This window comes from Pongo pygmaeus, chromosome 8 (assembly GCF_028885625.2).
Source record: "Pongo pygmaeus isolate AG05252 chromosome 8, NHGRI_mPonPyg2-v2.0_pri, whole genome shotgun sequence".
Classification (NCBI taxonomy): Eukaryota; Metazoa; Chordata; class Mammalia; order Primates; family Hominidae; genus Pongo; species Pongo pygmaeus.
The window spans coordinates 35,148,937-35,169,224 of record NC_072381.2 but is presented as its reverse complement, the minus strand read 5'-3'; the positions used below and the strand labels follow the sequence as shown (position 1 = coordinate 35,169,224).

At 42.9% G+C, this 20,288-nt stretch overlaps 1 protein-coding gene across 33 annotated transcripts in view; it reads left to right on the top strand.

The window, feature by feature from the left end:
- PARD3 (par-3 family cell polarity regulator) overlaps positions 1 to 19,926 on the top strand; it is a 710,416-nt gene extending 690,490 nt beyond the window's left edge. For all 33 annotated transcript variants that reach the window (XM_054503380.2, XM_054503381.2, XM_054503379.2 and 30 more), the window contains 2 exons: positions 9,765 to 9,892; positions 17,922 to 19,926. In XM_054503380.2, coding sequence (XP_054359355.1) covers positions 9,765 to 9,892; positions 17,922 to 18,315 — 522 coding nt within the window. In that variant the 3' untranslated portion in view covers positions 18,316 to 19,926. The remainder of the gene's footprint in view (positions 1 to 9,764; positions 9,893 to 17,921) is intronic.
- The last annotated feature ends 362 nt before the right edge of the window (positions 19,927 to 20,288 follow it).

The following is a 20,288-nucleotide window of genomic DNA, read 5'->3' as shown; positions in this document are numbered from 1 at the left end:
GTTGAAGGGAAGGGGAGATTAAAGGTAGAAATGTAGGAAGAGCCTTCAATGCTAGATTGAAAGTTTGAAGAGAAATAGTGCTAGGAAAGAACACTGGCCCAGTAGCCAGGTGGCCTGGCTCTCCCGGCCTCAGTTTTCTTATCTCTCAACCAAGATTAGAATAAATGATTGCAGGCCAGGCACAATGGCTTATGCCTGTAATCCTAGCACTTTGGGAGGTCAAGGTGGGCGAATCACTTGAGGCCAGGTGTTCGAGACCAGCCTGGACAACATGATGAAACCCCATCTCTACTAAAAATACAAAAATTGTCCAGTCCTGGTGGCACATGCCTGTAATCCAGGCTACTCAGGAGGCTGAGGCAGAAGAATCACTTGAACCGGGGAGGCAGAGGTTACAGTGAGCCGAGATTGCACCACTGCCCTCCAGCCTGGGCGACAGAGCAAGACTCTGAATCAAAAAAAAGAAAAGAAAGAATAAATGATTGGATGTCAGTTACTAAACCCTTTGATGAAATGAAAGTTTAAGAAGAAGCTAAATGTAAAGCAGATGCAAGTAGAACCCCTCTGGTTGACTATAGAGGCTGGATCCTGTTAGCTGCTGCTGAAGATCAGAGCTTCTCAAAGTGTGGTCCACAGAACAGCACCTTTAGCATCACCTAGAAACTTGTAAGAAATACATATTCTTGGGCCCTGCATTGATCCTACTAGATCTAAACCTCTACGGGTGGGGCCCAGGAATCTGTATTTTAACAAGCCTTCCAACTCATTCTGAAACAAGTTCAACTTTGAGAATCACTGTTCTAAAGTCTAGACGATCTCAGGTCCTTTTTGGTCCTGAAACCCAATACTCACAATATATTACTCTACATAAAGCAAGAAACCTATAAATGCTGCTCATTAAGCGATTTAGTGACCAAATTAGAGTTTGAGGAAGATTAATTTTGTGGAAGAGAGGCAAAGAGGAAAAAATGGGAGAAGCAGTACTACCGTTGGCCCTTAAACAACATGGGGGTTGGAGGGCCATCCCCCTTCCTCCTCACACACACAATCAGAAATCCCCATGCAACTTCCGACTTCCCGAAAACTTAACTACTACACTAATATCCCACGGGTGAACAGAAACCTTACCAATAACATAGCTGATTAACACACACTCTGTACGTTATATGTATTATATGCTGTATTCTTACAGTAATATAAACTAGAAAGAAAATGTTATTAAGAAAATCATAAAGAAGAGAACATACATTTCCTTTTCATTAAATGGAAGTGGATCATCGTAAAGATCTTCTCCATTGTCTTCAGACTGAGTAGGCAGGGGAGGAGGAGAAAGGAGTAAGTCTTGTCTCAGGGTGGCAGAGGTAGAAGAGACTCTGTGTATCAGTGGACTCTCAGAGTTCAAACTCATGGTGTTCAAGGGTCAACTGTAGTTTGAAGAGCTTTAACTTAGTTCAGGTGAGGAAGATGGGGCAACTGGCAATGTGGGATCATCATCCAGGTATAAAAGCACCTCATGAAATCAATTCTTGCCTAACTTTGGGGGGTTATAAAACAAGTTCCCTGGAAAATCTCTAATTGTCTTCTGCAACAATATTACTATTAATGGCATTTTTCTAAGGTATTTAGTTCATTTTCCTAGATGATCAAGTAAATTGAGTCATTCCCATGTAGCAACATGACAGAATTATGTTAATCTGCTTATATTGTTTGGCATAATTGACTCAATCCATTCCTACTACATTTCTTGAAACAGGATTCTTTTGTGATGTGTGATAAATACATTCTTAACTATGCATATTTACACAAAGAGGCTGAAAAGAGTAATGAGCATGGTGTCAAGCTGAAGGAGAAAACAGCAGCTGAATATGGAAATAGTTAACACACATGCACACAGTTCCAACCTGACACAGCCCCGCCTGAGCTATCATTCTCCATACCATGCCATGAGGAGCAGTGTTCGCCATTTGACTTTGCCTGGGAATGTGGATTCCAAACCAGCATCTTGACATTTACTCTTTAACTAATTACTTAATTCGTCAAATTCATTGAGTTCTTACTATGTCCCAGGCATTGTGGTTGGTATGGGAGAACAAAGATCGAAAAGAAAAAATGCCCTCCAAACTCTCCAGTGGAATTGATACAAAATAAAGGAGTACTTGGTACCATATAGCAGAGGTAGGCTAGGGGTGTGCGTGGGGTGTTGAGAACCACGGAGCTGTTGAGGACCACATCAGAGTGCGGTGGTCAGAAAAGGCTTGAAAGAACCCCTCTTTGAAGTTGGAATATATTTTAAATATATAACAGAGAAGCAGACATATGTCTTTGAGAACTCAGATTGATGAGTTTATTTCTGGTTTCTGACATTGTATCCACATGCGAGACCTCCAGGTTTGTTTGAGGCTAAATGAGTGTTTCCTGCTTCTTAGTTCTAGATGTTTTTCATTGGAAAAAGTGAAAATGATTTGAAATTCGTTTTGGTTTCTTTATAAGATTTTAACTTTGAATGGGAACAGTGAATAGGCTGGAATGCATTTCTATGTTATCTACTTAATATGAACAATCATGTTAGGGAAAATGTTTGAAAAAATCTTGTACGTTTGGAAACTCAACTACTGAAGGTCATGGACCAAATTATTGTATATCAAAATGCCATAGCAACTTCAGACAGACAACTTGGCTTGTATTAGCGTTTCCGGTAATGAGTGAGCAGGGAATTATTTGGATGACAGGCTGATTACCTTAGAAATGGAATAATTTCCTAAATTATGGGTCACAAGTTGACCTTTTCTTTTTTTTTGTTTGTTTTCATTTTCAAGCAACTGAGATCTTGCTCCATTTTACTGATCATGTAAATGAGCTTAAAGTGACTGGAATTCTACTTAGTGTATTAATTTTCATACCAATTCTTATGGTTACCTTAGGAAGAGCTGCTCAGTTGTTTAAAATGTAGCTTGGTCTATGGTTTTAATTATCTGTTTTACAAAATGAGCTTTTTGCATCTTGGAATCCTTTTCTTCTCTTATGTATTCTGACCTTGAAGGGTCACTGTATTTGGAAGGGATAGGACCATGATCTCATTCATTGGAATGGTTTGTAATCATTTTAGTTTTAAGGAACCACAAACTCACCTTCAAGCTATGTGTACAACTGAGCCCATATTAGTTGAAATTGTCATGCTTGTTAGAAATGCCCACACACAAAGTGCAGCCAGATGTGTCATATAGAAAAATATGTAAACCAATTACTTTACATACAGAGCGGGATGCTGCAGAAAATTCATCCAAGTAGCCCTTTCAATCCACCTATTTTGAAAATGTTCTCTATAAGCTCTAGCAGTACAGAATGCACCTGTTCCTGGGCCTTTGTTCAAAATAATGTCTGGGCCTGAGGGAGCTGATTTGTGGCACAAAAGGTCTTTAGATGAGCAGAGGCCCAGAAAATTTCCTTAGCTCCATAATTGAAGTGAATTCTCTCCCAAGTTGAGCAAGAGAAGAAGAAAAAGCAACTTCTTCCTCACGTAGTGCCAGGTGCAACATAAATAAAGCAGCAAGTTGCTTTAAATCTTTCTTAAGATAATGGAACAATAGGTGAGGTTAGGTTATTATCACAGAGCTTCGATATGGACAGGAGTTAGTGTTGCTTTTAAAAGAACTAAATTGCAGGCTGCAGACTTAAGTACAGTATGCCATAAAAACTTTGCAGATACCTGAGTGTTGCCCACAAGGAGACTTGCTGGCTGAGACGATTGATAGATGGGATAATGGAGCCTTTAATAATAGCTGTATTGCTAAATCCTTTCCATCCCAGGTTGGGAGTGACTGAAAGAGTTTAGTCCTTCAGGTAGAAAATTGATACTCTGCAATGTGAATATCCTCTTCTCCCTCAAGCTTGCTTGTTTCCTAGCTGTCCGTCTTTCAACGAATAACAAAATCTGTCCTTTTCTCCCTTTTCCTGTTTCAGACTTTAATAGCTCTCCCTGCCCTCTTAGGGCTCTGCCTGCTTTAATTGGCAAGGCAATCACAGCACACAGCCACTCTGTACCACTAGATTGCCTCCCTGTGCCTGGGGAATTTCAGAAAATGGTGGTTTTCCTTTCGTTTCCATCTTTTTTAAGACTTAAAAAGTATCCGCTGTCATTTTCTCATAGCGGCCTCCATGCCTTGACTCAAAAAATGCTGCCTTAGTTGACAGCCTTGAAATGAGTATGACCCTAGCTCTAGTTGGGTGGAAGTCACCTCCCATAGAAATAGACCTGGAGGGCCGGGCACGGTGGCTCACACCTATAATCCCAGCACTTTGGGAGGCCCAGGTGGGCAGATCGCGAGGTCAGGAGTTCGAGACCAGCCTGGCCAACATGGTGAAACCCTGTCTCTACTAAAAATACAAAAATTAGCTGGGCGTGGTGGCAGGTGCCTGTAATCCCAGCTACTCAGGAGGCAGAGGCAGGAGAATCACTTGAACCTGGGAGGCTAAGGTTGCAGTGAGCTGAGATCACGCCATTGCACTCTAACCTGGCGACAAGAGCAAGACTCCATCTCAAAAAAAAAAAAAAAAAAAGAAATAGACATGGAGATAAGCCATCTGCAGAGAGGTGCCCGTCACAGATGGAGAGAGCCTCTGTACTGTCGCAAAGTCAGCACTTTATTCTGCCCTGTGACCTGTTCCTCAGCCAAAGGCTCTGTGACTCATGGCCATGCTATGCTCAGAAGCCTTGTGTGGTGGGAACTCCTGAAGCTACCTTGGGTTGCCATTAGCCCAGATACTAAAGTGCCTGGCTTGTTTTGTAGAGCAACCTTTTTATTTTCAGTGTTCCTATTGCTTAAGATGGGGGCGGGGATAAAAGATCTAAGCACTGGTGTGAAAGATGAGGTGAAGACAAATACAATTAAGACTAAAACATTCATTTCTAAAAACTTCATGAGGGAAACGGGTGTGCTTTGCAGTCTTTTCAGCCATTACTCACGTCCTTAGTAGCAATTAAGCTTTTCAACATTCAAGACCCACAAGAGTTCAGTCAATAGTTACATAATTATGGCATGTGTGGGTGGGTGCGGAAGGCTGAGAAGGCAGGATGGGTAGACAAAAGTTAACGTTGTTTTGATTAAAAGTTGTACATTAGTCTACTGAAGAAAATAATTACCAATATTAGCACTGGCCACTTTTCAACAGAGTCAACAGTTCACACTCTTTACATGATTTAATGGCATAAAAATGATTTCTGCTCCCTACCAAATCTTTAAATTGCTACTCTTATCAGAATATGGAATTCCTATTAGGGTCACAGCTCATGTAAATTGCTAAAGTAAGGATTGTGAATCTCAAGGGAATGCCATTGGTCTTTTTGTCATCAGCATCATTCTCACCATCATCTTCATCACAGGTTTTCATTCAAAGTGCTCGAATGTTTTGTATTTTATTTTTTGTTTTCTATATGTGCCCTTGGACATACAAAATTTTACAGATTTTTATCATTCATAATTTAAGGAGAAAATCTGCTCAAAATGATCCTTTATAAGAATATTACATATATGTGTGTGGATATATATATACACGTGTACACCCACACATACTTACACACTGTTTTCCTTACCTATAAGAAGAAAAATGATAGATTATTTGAAATTATTGAATATTCTATGTATATGTTAATATAACAATGATTTTATTTCATAAGTGGCAGCACACTTGCATATTAAGCTGTCAAAGTCTTACAATATTACCTAGTTCTAATTAGTACTGAAACTTTGTACTGTGGATATTCATGTTTGTTCTTTACTCTATTAACTGTCTATTAAATATTTTGTTTTGTATTTTCATTTTTTTCTATTTTTATTTTGAAGCAATGATTTTATTTAATTAAGAGAAATGCTTAAAGACTTAATTCATAAAACACCGTATGAGACCATTACAAGCATGTAGTCTCCAGCACTTTGGGAGGCGAAGGTGGGAGGATCACTTGAGATCAGGAGTTCAAGACCAGCCTGGGCAACACAGCAAGACCCTGCCTCTACAAAAATTAAAAAGAAAAAAAAATTAACCAGGCATGGTGGTGCATACCTGTAGTCCTGGCTACTGAGGAGGGCAGCTTGAGCCCAGGAGTTTGAGGCTGCAGTGAGCTATGATTGCACCACTGTACTCCAGCCTTGGCAACAGAGCAAGATTCTGACTCTAAAATAAAAACAAAAAAATGTTTAAAAAAAAAAACTCTGGAAAACATTTTTTTATATTTTACCCTACTAAATGATACCAACATTGTAGAGCTTCCTCAAGCTCAAACTATTATCCCTTTATAATCTGTGAGAAAGACAAGTACTTTGTAGTCCATTTACAAAAAAAAAAAATACATATTTTTCACTTGTGGTTTTAAACACAGGCCATGAAGAGATTCACGTATCGTGGCTCTCCAGCGTCCTGTGTAATGTATACTCATGTGTTTATTTCCATCTAACAATCTCTATTGTTACTATGGCCCTGGCAGCCGTGGTTGTTTTTTTATTTAAAAGGTCATTGCTTGTAACCAATTTCATCACAGGGTTATTTGTAATTTGCACTGTTAGAACAGAGCTTCGCCTTTTTCTCTGGTGAATCTCCAGAGTTATTACAATTATGCCTACGCAGGTATTTCCCTATGTGGGTGTTACTTTGTCACTGCGGTTGTTGATGATATTTTATTTGAAAACATACACTTCTCTGTGAGGTTACAAATTACCTCTTTTCTTCACTTTATTTTTGTGCTTGGACTCAGATACATGATTTTGTTCCTGCCATAGGGATTGAAGCCACAGTGTGTAAAATCCGAGATTGCCACTGTAATACTGTTCATCCAGTTTTTGTTTTTAAGAGCTCTTCATTTAAATTGTGAATTAGAGGGGTGATTTTTTATTCAGGCCAAGTGTCAAACTTGCCAGGATGAGCTTATTTAGTTGTTGCTCTGGGCTGGTCATGTATGCAGTCTTCCTTGAAATATGTGACCTGTTAGTTTTATCTTAAAGGTAAGAGTGATTCTCTTTAGTAACCCACCCTTTTGCAAGTTCTGAAAAGAGAAATGGAGTAAAATATTAATGGTGAAGCCAATGTTTACGTTTCTTCCTGGTGAGCATGATAGTATGAAATATGTCAGTTTGCCGATCCCAAACTCATTCACTCCTTTTAAGTTTTCAGACCCCATATGCTGATAATGTCATCATTGGAATGTATCCAGATCCAACTAGATACTTGTAGCTGATAAAGTTTGAGGTGAACAGTGTCAGGAAACACACAGCAGAGAAAACAAGTCCTTCAACTTCTTTTTTCTCTGTCAGAATCAAATTTTCAGTCCTATGGGAGAAACAACTTAAAAATACACCTGAAATTTCTACAAGACCTTGCAATTTCCCTTCACATCTCCACAAGCAGCTTGTCACAGAACAGCACGAGCTTAAAAAGCTGGTTACTAAATCCTGCTGCAGAATGCCAGATCTTTCAAAACTGTTTGACACATGCACATAGCTTACACTGAGTGAAAAGGAAAGGAAAATGTGGTTCTTTTGAAGGTGTAAAGGAAATGGTGTAGTGTTTTCTTTCTGTCCAGTGGTTTATCTCAAGCTTCTCATTGCTCACCGTGACAAGAAAACAGCTTAGTTTCCTTTTTGGCCAGCCTCATCAAGTGTAGTGGAAAAAAATGTCTGTCTCTTTTAATGCAGTTGATGAACAATTGTTTGCATAAGCAGAACTCGCTCAGTGAAGTGTTTTTCTTGCTGAAGTCCTCACTGATGTGTTATTTGAACGGTGTTGTGAAGCGGGTCTCTGAACACACATTTGTTCCAGTGAGTGTGGTTATAAAGCCCCTAGTAGAGACTGGGGTATTGTAAAGCCTAATCTCCACGCACATTATTTTTGTATCGGGATATTTTTAATATGCTCACTAACTAAGCCCATATGCTTTGAAATGTTTGTCCTGTATATTGCTTCATTACTGCTTATCAACAAGTAAGATTGTGCTGGCTTTGCAGAAAGAGAGAACAATAGATGATGCTTGATTTCTTTCTGTGCTGGCCAAAGCCAACCATAGGAGCCATTCTTTTGGTAACAAGGCTACCTGTTATCTTACAACTCGCCAAATGAACGCTCAGACTCTGTTGTTTTAGAAAATCATTATCAGGGCAAAGTCTACCATTAGCTTTCAACTCTAAAAGAAAATCAATAACTTGTTTCTAACAGACATTCCTCACTCAGACTATGCCTGTTGCACAATGTTGCATAACAGAGGGGGAACTGAGGGTGGCCAGTACTGAAAAGGATCACTTAAGGGGCCTACCGCTGATGCTGTGACAAACCATTGGGATGCTTCGTAAATGTAGAGGCATTATTGTCTATTTTGAGCACAGCTACTTTTATTTCAAAAGGACAGATCTAGAAGGTAAGCTAACCGTTGTCAGTGAGAAATTGAAGCATCCCAGAAACCTGATCTATACAATGCAGTATACACGTTCAGTAGTCTGATTTCGGTGAGAAGCACCAATCACCAGATGACTTGCTGCCCAAAGTATGTTTTTTCTTTTCTTCCTTTTTGTTTTTCCTTTTTTTTTTTTCTTTTTTTGAGACAGGGTCTTGCACCATCACCCAGGCTGGAGTGCAATGGCACGGTCATGGCTCACTGCAGCCTCAATCTCCTAGGCTCAAGTGGTCCTCCTGTCTCAGCTTCCCAAGTAGCTGGGATCACAGGCATGTGCCACTGCACGTGACTAATTTTTCAAATTTTTTTGTAGAGACAGGGTCCCACTGTGGTGCCCAGGCTGGTCTTGAACTCCTGAAATGGAGTGCTAACCAAAGTATTTAGTTAGGAGGATTGAAATGTTCTATATAGGGGATGATTAACCTAGGTAAATTACCATTTCCTAATAACTAGGGTAAAATGCATTACCTAATAACCAATTTAAGTAGCAATTAGCTTTTGGGTTTGTTCTTTTGATAGGCATTTCTGTTCCCTGTTTGGCTGCCATCTGTGGATTGCAGGAGACCTGTTGGTACCTAGTTTAAACTAATCTTGGCTTAAAATTTCACTGTCATCCTTTAGTAAAAGGGGAATCAGCTATACTGTATCCTGCTGTAAAACTGAAATATATACCTACCCCCCAAAATTCATCAACATGGCCACCTCACAAGTGTGCACTCCTGCACTTTCCCACTTTTGAGAGTTGTAGCAAATTTTTATTTTTTTATTTTTTTGGCATGAACATCTTCTAGTTTTTGGAAGAGCCTCATTCTCATTGTATCTGCTCTGTGGATTCTGGAGAGAGGTAAATGGTGTCTTATGACAACATAGGGAAACCCCATCTCTACCAAAAAAAAACAAAATTAGCCAGGCATGGTGGCCTGTGCCTGTAGTCCCAGTTACTCGGGAGACTGAGGTGGGAGGATCACTTGAGCCCAGAAGTTCAAGGCTGCGGTGAGCCATGATTGCACTACTGCACTCCTGCTTGGGTGACAGAGTGAGATCCCATCTCTAAAAAAAAAATTAAAAAATTAAAGAAGACTAGAAAGTTTGATCTCTTCAATTTAAACCACATACCAAAGCCAAAATCACAGTTTAAGAAAATTGAGTGTTTGTGGGCTCATAAGAGCAAATATATGTATGCCACTTTTCTCAAACAATTTTGAAAAACAAATCACAGAATTTTCAAAATTTTCAAAGTCAATTCATAAGAATCGAAATGGAGTCAATCAGTTGTGTGATCTGTACAGATCTTTCTGGTTAACGATGTGCTTGTATTTTCCTCTTCCAGCCGAACGCACGGCCGGCGACGCAGAGCGGGCGGCACTCGGTGTCCGTGGAGGTGCAGATGCAGCGGCAGCGACAGGAGGAGCGCGAGAGCTCCCAGCAGGCCCAGCGCCAGTACAGCTCTCTGCCTCGGTATGAGGACGCTTGGCCGAGTCTCCAGATCCCCCCCGGCCCTTTAAGATCCCCCACCCTTTAGGAACGCGCTCCTTCCCAAGTCACTGGGGCCTCTCCAGCTTGCCCCTGGTAGCAACAGAGGAACCAATAAATGTCCGGTGGCTACTGTTCCTTAGCGTGGGGACTGTCGTACTGCGAGGCCAGGGGAAATGCCCATTGCAGGAGGTGCCAGTATTTTCACCCACAAGCTCCCTAAAAAGGTGAAGCAACTGGTGTACTGGCTTCTTAGTATTGGCTCTCCTGCTTCCTTTGTGGACAAGACAATATCTTCATCTGAAGAATGGGAAGATAACCCTTATTTGGCTTAGCACATAGGGTAATTAGAATAAATGATACTTCATAAATCCAGAGCTCCATAAAAGGATCGAGAGTCAGTGCTGCATACACCGTGGTTGTGTGGGATCCGTGGTTCCAAACCTCACTCTCTTACTGTCCCATCATCACTGCTGTCACCCATGTTTAACTTTAGAGGGTCTCAGGGATGTTGAGCTTGTTAGCTGGGAACCAAGCAAGAAACCCTTACTTGCCTGCTCCCCAGGGGAGACGCCTTGGCCCAGTTCTCCGACAAAGGCCCGCAAGGGTCTCAGGGTGACTGAGTGCCAGTACATTGAAATAGTAACTATTTTTCCATCAAAGTTTTTCTTCCAGGCATAGTAAAGAAGAAAAATGTCGAAAAATATTCAGCTTTTTAAACTTCCCAAAACAGGTGACTCCTGTAGTCACAATTCTTATAGGCATTTGTTGCTGTATTTCAAAATCGAGTGACAAAGACATATTTTAAGTGGGAAAAGATTCATTTGCCATGTTGATATCAGGTAGACTTTTGACTTTGAGCAAAACAGTTTTGGGGAGTTAGGAGACAAATGCTTATCTTGACTGACCAATGAAGAGTGATCTTGATCAATTTCTAATAAAGATGAGTCCTGGCCAGGCACGGTGGCTCAGGTCTGTAATCCCAGCACTTTGGGAGGCTGAGGCAGGCAGATCATTTGAGCCCAGGAGTTCGAGACCAGCCTGGGCAACATGGCAAAACACTATCTCCATAAAAAATACAAAAATTAGTCGGGCGTGGTGGCACATGCCTGTAATCCCAGCTCCGTGGGAGGCTGAAATGGGAGGATCGCTTGAGCCTGGGAAGCAGGGGTTACAGTGAGCCGAGATCACACCACTGCACTCCAGCCTGGGTGACAGAGCAAGACCCTGTCTCAAAAAGATGAATTTCTTTACATGTTAAATAATCACTGTAACAACCACAAGGGACTTCACCACATGGACACAGGTCAGCCAAGGGGACATGGATGTGAATGAGTCTCCATGGGGGTGAGTGCCATCTATTGTAGCAGTTTATTCATTCAGTTGTTCTTTTTCAATCCATAAGACTATATATAACCCCTTTGAGTACTAAATTATTTTTTCCTTTAAAGAGGAGAATTGCCAGGTTCTTTAGCCTGCTCTAGGTAAGAGTCATTAAAGTTTCGGTCTTTATAGGACCTTTGAGATAATCTTATCTTAGAAGGAAACAGCTCAGAGTAAGTAAATTTCCCCCAGCTCACACAGCCAGCAAGTCATTTTGCCAGCATTCAAACCTGAATCTGCCCATGCCCTAAACTATGATTTTATAAGGCCTGTTGCTATCAAGGGCTTCTGTTCCCAAATTTTTTGAGACAGAGTCTTGTTCTGTTGCCCAGGCTGGAGTGCAGTGGCGCAACCTTGGCTCACTGCAACGTCTACCTCCCAGACTCAAGCAATTCTCATGCCTTAGCCTCCCAAGTAGCTGGGATTACAGGCGTGTGCCACCTCGCCTGGCTAATTTTTGTATCTTTAGTAGAGAAGGGGTTTGCCATGTTGTCCAGGCTGGTTTCGAACCCCTGGCCTCAAGTGATCTGCCCACCTTAGCCCCCCAAAGTGCTGGGATTATAGGTGTGAGCCACCACGCCTGGCCCCAAATTTGGGATATTAACAGGTGCAAATTTCCCCTCAGTGCTCTCCTGCCCTCAGCATTTAGGAGGTGGTCACTGTGTGAATCAACCCAGTGAATCAAATGCCTAAGCACTTGAAGAATTAGACATCAAGGTTCGTCTGTGTAAAATCCACCCTATCCCCCACTCCGCCACCCCCCTGCCCCCTCCCCACTGCCTGCCAGTCTGTGTGGCTGCATGCCATCAGAAGAGTGAGCTGACAGTGTGGACGAATTGGCCCACCTGGCATGGCCCTGCTTGCATGACCACATGGGTGGGCCAAGGCACTTCATAGCTTGTGTGGATGGTGTTGTCAGGGCAGGGGCTGTGTTCTTATTTTTATTGGCCAATTGTTTGGCTTCATATATTTTGGCCGTGCCTGAGAGTGTCTCTAAGGATTGAAAGAGAAACATAACAAAGTGTGTATAATGAGAGCAGTGACGTGGGAGCTGCCAAGGGCTGAGAAAGGGAGGTGGGAGAGACAGCGGTGGGCGGGCCAGGAAGGCAGGGCAGTTGCGAGGGAGAAGGGGCACTTGGGTCCCAGTCCTCAGAAGAGGCAAAAGACAGAGGCAGGTGCTTCCACTGAATTTCTCCTGGTTGCATTCCAAAGTAGTTCATGCATTCCGGCTGAACCTTTCGTCCTCACCTTCCCATTCCTCTCCGTTCTTTACTCTCAGCCCCGACATCTCTTCCCTTCTCCGCCTCTCTCTGCGGAAGCGCCTGGTAGAGATATCTATATTTACACGCAGAGGAGGGTTGCAGCCGCTACCGCTAGTGCCTCCGCTGTTATTTAGTGTTGCCCTAAATAACTACAGCTTTCCTTCTGGGTTAATTGTAGCTCCCTATTTTTAGTCATTTTATCCTATTTAGATATGAGAAAAGCAGACATCCTCAAATTAAAGAGTTATGTAAGTTTGGGCAGCAGAGGCTGGTAGGCTTCTGCAGTATCTTCTTATCTTCCTTTAGAGAACAATTTATCAATGGGAATCTTCCTGTTTGTGAGGGAGATTAGGAACATAGAACCCTGCGTCCGGCTTGATGCCTTGCAAAGCAGCCCCACTCTGCAGCAGGGTGTGTGCAGAGATCTGAAGGAAGGGAAAGAAAGCAAACAGGAGGTCAGGGGGGACTGCAGCCACCTCCATGAGCTTGAGTCAAGTCCAAGTTTCTGACATGTGATATTCTTCAAAGACACTTGACCTCTGCTTTTCGGATGTTGACAATTAACAGAGTTTTGTCTCAACAAGTTGGTATGGCATTAGAAACCAAAAAGATTACACACAGAAAAAAAGTATAGTTACAAAGTGGAGCATAAAATAAAACAAATGGTCTGGGCTTTGTATCAGTTGCATTAGATAAGGTGGTTTGAATTAGAGGCATGTATATGAGAAAGAGTGGTTTGTAAATTCTAACTGTAAGTAAGAAACTCTATGGACAGAATTCAAGTTACATTTTGGAATGTCAATGAGAAACACTGGCTAGGTGGTAACACTAGTTGGCAGGAAAAGGGACCTGTGTGGTGGCCCCACACTCAGTTCTCAATCAGAGTAGGATTTTTGTTTGTTTGTTTTTCTTTTTCTAAAATAATTTATTTTTTATTATAAATTATAGGCCGGGCGTGGTGGCTCACGCCTGTAATCCCAGCATTTGGGATGCTGAGGCAGGCGGATCATGACGTCAGGAAATCGAGACCATCCTGGCTAACACGGTGAAACCCTGTCTCTACTAAAAATACAAAACATTAGCCAGGCGTGGTGGTGGGCGCGTGTAGTTCCAGCTACTCGGGAGGTTGAGGCAGGAGAATAGTGTGAACCCGGGAGGCGGAGCTTGCAGTGAGCCGAGATCGCGCCACTGCACTCCAGCCTGGGCAACAGAGCAAAACTCCGTCTCAAAAAGAAAAAATTATAAATTGACAGTTTATAATTGTATAATTTGTGGGGCACAAAGTGATGTTATGATTTATGAATACAGCATAAAAGAATTAATTAAATTCAATTAATCAAGTTAGCTAACATATCCATCACCTCAAATATTTACTCTCTCAGCAGTTGTGAAATGTACAATACTCTGTTATTAACTATACCTACCATGCTGTGCAATAGAACAAACAGAAAAATTGCTTCTCTGTCATTGAGATTTGTACCCTTTGACATCATCTTTTTTTAATTCCTAAATTAGTTTCTTTCCTTAATATCCAAAAGGCAGCCCCCAAATGGAATAGAGGCATGTGTAGTCACAGGCACTGGTAGAGAGACGTAAGGTAATCTTGGTTTGGTGTTTCCCTTCATTTTCTTTTCCTGCCTCTCCATTTCCTCTTCATCTTTCTCCCCTCCCTCGGCTCCCTGTCTGCTGTGGTCTGACTTCCTTGAAAACTTTGTATACCTCACCCTCCAAGCTGTGTCTCTGCACCCTCCCGCGTTCTCTCCACGAGGCCCATTTGTTATGTCTCCAATCTACTTCCCAACTTCTTAGCCTCGCTCTCTCTGTCTTCCTCCATCTGTCTGTGTCCCCCTCACGCTGGTGGCTTAATGGCTTTCCTCGGGCATCAGATCTTTGGTTTGAGTCCTCTCCATGCTGATGGTCTCCAGGCCATGTTGGAGGTGGTTGTAATCTTTAGGTGATAATCTTTAAGTGATAGTTATTGCCAAACCACGGTAAGTGCTTTGAGTGGATTTAGCAATGTCCAGGGGCTCATTGCAGGACCAAACAATCCTATGTGTTGGTTATAAAGAAATTCAGTGAAAGGAGATTGATATTTTGTTGCTGTTGTTACCCGTGGCCTTAGCGAAGGGCTCACAGGACAGCGGGAAGAACACGGGCTTCCCTCTGTTCTCTGCAGCAGTGTGCCGAAGTTGCCCTCGCTTAGCAAGGGTTCCTTTCTCCTCTTGTGCTTTTCTGTGTCTTGGCATCTCTACTCAATTCCTCCAACCAAGGAAGGGAAAGCTAACTTTAAAAAACAATTTTTGGCCGGGAGAGTGGCTCATCCCTGTAATCCCAGGACTATGGGACGCTGAGGTCAGCGGATCACTTGAGTTCAGGAGTTCAAGACCAGCCTGGTCCAACATGATGAAATCCCGTCTCTACTAACAATATAAAAATGAGCCAGGTGTGGTGGTTTATTCCTGTAATCCCAGCTACCTGGGAGGCTAAGACAGTTGAATCGCTTGAACCCAGGAAGTAGAAGTTGCAGTGAGCCAAGATTGCACCACTGTACTCCACCCTAGGCAAAAGAGTGAGGCTCTGTCTCAAAAACAAAATAATTAAATTAAATTAAAAACAATTTTCTTCTTTGGTCAAAAAGATGCCTCCCTAACTCCAGAGCCTTTTTTTCTTTTTTTTTCCTCTTTTAGAGATGAGGTCTCACTTTGTTACCCAGGCTGCAGTGCAGTGGTACCATCATGGCTCACTGCAGCCTCGACCTCCTGGGCTCAAGCAACTCTCCCACCTCAGCCACCCAAGTTGCTGGGACTACAGGCCCCCACCACCACACCTGGCTAATTTTTTCAAAACATTTTTTGTAGAGATGGGGTCTCACTATGTTACCCAGGCTGATCTCAAACTCCTGGCCTCAAACGGTCCTCCCACCTCATCCTCCTAAAGTTCTGAGATTACAGGCCTGAGCCACCACACCCAAGCTCAGAGCCTAATCTTTGAAGGCCGAGTGACTTTGTCTTCAAACTGCTCCTCCGGGACCTATTAGTCAATCACTTACTGAGTGCAAGTCACTTTTCTAAGCACTTTACATGTGTTATTTCATTTCTTTCTCCCCACAACCTTTCAGGGTTAGAGATTATGCCTGTTTCATAAGTAAGGTAACTTGAGCCCAGTGAGCATAACTCGCCCAGTGTCACACAGCCAGGCAGTGGCAGGCTCAGGATCTGAATCTACGTTGCTCTGAGCCTAAGCCACTCCCACCTTGCCCTGCTGCCTGGATGCCTAGTTTCCTAGTGCAGGAAACTCTTATTGTCTGTTTCCTTCCGTTGGTCTCTACAATTAGCGCATTTCTCATTCTCTCCTTAATCAAGAGCATATAGATACTGCTAACTTCCTTACCAAGGAATTGTGTGTGTGTGCATGTGTGTGTGTCTGTCTGTCTTATGTGCATTTTACCCACATATCTTACTTCAGACCTCAGGACAGTCTGCTTCCTTCTCTCTGCACTGATTAATTTGAAGAAAATTTTAGCTACAAAAAATTCGTTCTCCCACATTGTTGTAATTTCCATCCCTAACAAACCTTTAGTGAATTCTCCCTGTTTAAATGTAGAAAGACTGTGTCTTCCGGGGATGATGCAGAATCCACTTAGGGTGCACAGCTGCCGTAGAGCGAAGCCTGGGGCTCCATGAAGCTGGGGAGGAAGGGGGTTGGTGGATCTTAGTAGGCCAGGGATGAAAAAGAGGTGAAATGTCTGCAGCCTATTTCTGATTATCTTCAAACTGATAACTCATAAAGGAATCCCATTTTTGTTGCTGTAATATCAGTCACAAGTTCCTTGTTTTAATTAAAGTTTCATGATTAATGTCAAATCCCTGGGTTCATGCCGGCATTTTCCAACAGTCTTGTCTCTGGGTAGATTAATTTATGACTTTTTAAGTGAAGATAATCAGTGCTTTAGGCAAATAAACTATTCCATCACATCTAAGGATTCTTGCCTGGGCTGACTGTAGAAATGGTGCAGTCTTCCGTTAAAAGAGACCCAGATAGACATGCTATGGAATGCTCATCCAGTCATCATCATAGCCAGAGGTGATGCTGGACATTACAGTCATTTTCCTTACTGAAAATGTTCCCAACTCCATTTTAGGCCATATGGAAAATGGGTGCATTTCACTCCAAACCATATTGACGCAATTGTGAGTGTTCAAAAATGCAAATTGCATCATTCCTGCGGGAGATGCAGTGGCTTCCCAGACCTTCTTTTCCTTCCGTGAAAGTCTTTGTGAACATTCAGCCGTGTTGTGTGTGTTGATGGAGAGGGCTGAGCAATATATACTGTCGCCAAATGATTTTCTTATTGATAAATGGAGCAATATATTTTGTTTTATTACTCAATTGTCTCTCCCCCTCTTCCATTTTCAAGGCAAAAAAATTAGGGCATGTCTTCCTTTCTGGCACAGAATTGTTTTACTTCATCATAGCCAATCTTATTGTAAATTCATAAAACCATCTAGAGACTTGATAGTAAATTAAAGATGTTTCAAAACAATAATGTTTCCTGGAAATCATGCCCAACTCTGTTGCAGAAGTGGGAAGAATTTGAAATTTCCATGTGACTCTGATTTACTTGCCTATCCTGGGGCGACAGAAAGCAAGTTAAGTAGGTCACCCTGGCCTTTGGTGAAGGTAAATGTATAAGAAAATAGTGCTTACTCTCCAGACTTCCGGACTGTCCGTCCAATCTCGATGAGCAGGTATCCCAGAGAGTGTAAGTTGCTGACATACACAACTCGAAAGCCAGAGCTTTAAGGGACTGCCTGTTGCATTTTTTATCATAAAGGAGTCTAGACTTAAATCTTTCATAACCGAACTCATACTGTAATCCATTACATGTACTTCATATTAGCTAGCGCTTCTGGCATTATGGTAGCAGCTGTGTAAAATATTTGTTGTGCTTGTTTAGAATTGAATTGTAATGTTCTAAAGCGAGCCATTATTCCTACCATGGAAGCTGCCAAACCTCTAATACTTCTATACTTTGCCAGTGTGTCTAAATTGCAGGAGATATTGGTACCCTAAGCAGAACCGACACAACCTTCTCAGACACAGGAGGATGACCCTGTTTCTAAATAGCTGCACCGTCTAGTTCTCTCTCCTGTTGACTCGTTGTTAGTTTAGTTGTCTAAGACTATGCGCTTGCTGAGGACAGTCATTTTTGAATTCTCCAGCCCCTATCGCAGTGTCTGGCATGTGATGAGAGAACAGGAATATTTGTTGAAACGTGAAAATGCATATTCCATCCCATCCTGCCCCGCTTTCCTCCGTCTCCCTCCTTCTTCCTACCCTCACACTAACCTTTGGGTTTTGCTTTCTAGGCAAAGCAGGAAAAATGCCAGCTCGGTCTCCCAGGACTCTTGGGAGCAGAACTACTCCCCCGGGGAAGGCTTCCAGAGTGCCAAAGAGAACCCCAGGTACTCCAGCTACCAAGGCTCCAGGAACGGCTACCTGGGAGGACACGGCTTCAATGCCAGGGTCATGCTGGAAACTCAGGAGCTCCTTCGCCAGGAACAGAGGCGGAAGGAGCAGCAGATGAAGAAGCAGCCTCCTTCCGAGGGGCCCAGCAACTATGACTCGTATAAGAAAGTCCAGGACCCCAGTTACGCCCCTTCCAAGGGGCCCTTCCGGCAAGACGTGCCCCCCTCCCCTTCTCAGGTTGCGAGGCTGAACAGACTTCAGACTCCTGAGAAAGGGAGGCCCTTCTATTCCTGAGCACGCAAAGAACGGATGCTTCATGTCATGCAATAAAAGACATTTTCCTATGAAGACTTGTATTTTGGGAGTTTTTTTAAAACCTCGATGGTACTATGGAGTATTTCTGTTGTTGGTATCAGTGCCTTTAAGCGGTGTAGGCAAAGAAATGGAAGGCCTTAATGTCTTTGCCACTATGTCTCAAGTGTCTGTGTCATGGAAGGATTTCCCACCCTGTGACAATCATCTGTTCGAGGCGTTCATATGCTCTGCGCCTCTCCACAGTACCAGGAATCTCGGCCCGACTCATGAGTTGTCCGCGGCTTGGTTGTAACATCCCTGCACCACTTGCAGTGACAGATTCACCTGAAGTGGAGGATGACGTGCGGCCCTGTTTCTCCCCCTAAGTTCTCTTAGCTATGGGATGACATCTCAGTCTCTGATGGAGGAAAAGTGGGCGACATACACCAAAAATTGGGGCTTTCTGGTACTTCACAGCACAGCCATTTGTCGTACTTTGTCATCAGTGTGGTTTTCTCTTTCCTTTCTCAGCTCCTTGTGACGGGAGAGTCGGTCATCCTATTACAGAAGCTAAGCCATAGTCCAACATTGTTTGGTCACCATGGCCAGGGTCCTTTTGTAACTGCCTTATAACTCAACATTACCAATAAAGTGATGATCCTGGTCTGCGTTTATACATACGCTTGTTCGGTCCTGTTCCTGACACGTGGGTTGAGTCACACAGCTCTGTGTGGGGAACGTGGGAGACAGGAGTGGCTCCTGCCGGGGGAAGCTGGGCCTGCCATTGGCCCTGTGTCTATCATGAGGGGAGAGCTAAGAAAGAAATTCTCCTAGGAAGAGCTCATGGCCCAGTACATCCCAGTCATTATTTTAATTAGTTTTTGTTCTGACAGCTTGTCAGGAAGGAAACAGAATGGGACAGAGATAAGCCAGATAGTCATTTTGATCTGCTCTCTACAGTTTTTTAAGTCAGAAGCAATTGATGCTTGTCTAATGCATCCACACACTGCATGTCTGACTGGCAATGCCACGCTCCTAAGTAATTCTGCCATGAAACCTAAAAGACAAAAGAAAAGCCGTTACACATCGCACACAGAACATTTTCGGGTCCCACAGCGGTGGTGGCAGGAAGCTCACTCTCGCGTCAGTATTTGAGTGTGTGTGTGGGTCTCGGGGATCTCGGTGGCTCCCATCTTCCTTCATTGTTCTGAACATCCTGTATTGTAAACCATGGCTGGGGTGCTAAAGTGCCTGTGAATCCCGATGTGGAAAAAAGCTGGAGGTGAAAGCTCAGCATACCGTGTATTCACTTTAAAAATAGAAAAAAAGACATGTATGGATATGTCTATTTTTTTTTTATTGGCACATTGTATTTTTGTGTTGACTTGTTTTTAGAAATGAAGTGTCCACACACATACCTGTGTCTCTTCTGCATTTCTGTGTCATGGTTCTGTTTCTTAATCATGTGCGGCGGTGTCTAACTGGTGTTACCAGTGTACGCGCGGTGACTTTGGATGACAGTGGCTCTTTCTCACAGCCTCCCCTGAGCTGTGAGAAACAGCTTTCTCTGTACATATGCGACTCCTAATAAAAGGCATATTTCTTCCTGTTCTTTTGGTGTCTCTGGTGTTCCTGGGCAACCTTGCCTAGCTGGGGTTTTTTAAAAGGTGTATTAACAGATGTGATTTTTTTTTTATATATATTTAGAGAAAGTTGGAAGTTTCCTCACATCTGAGGAAAATTTGCATCAAAGGGGGCAGGAGAACCCTGGGGCCCACTCTTGGATAAGGATGGAGAGGGGGGACTCACCTGTCCCTTGGAAAAGATGGTCCCCATTATGACATCATTCTCACTCTTAGTCCGTTAAGACAATATACAGTCTTACAGTTGGAAGTCTCAAAGTGGGAAGTTTGCAAACACAGGAACTGGTGGTTGATTGCATACTTGAGCACCTGAGAAGAGAGGGGAAGGGG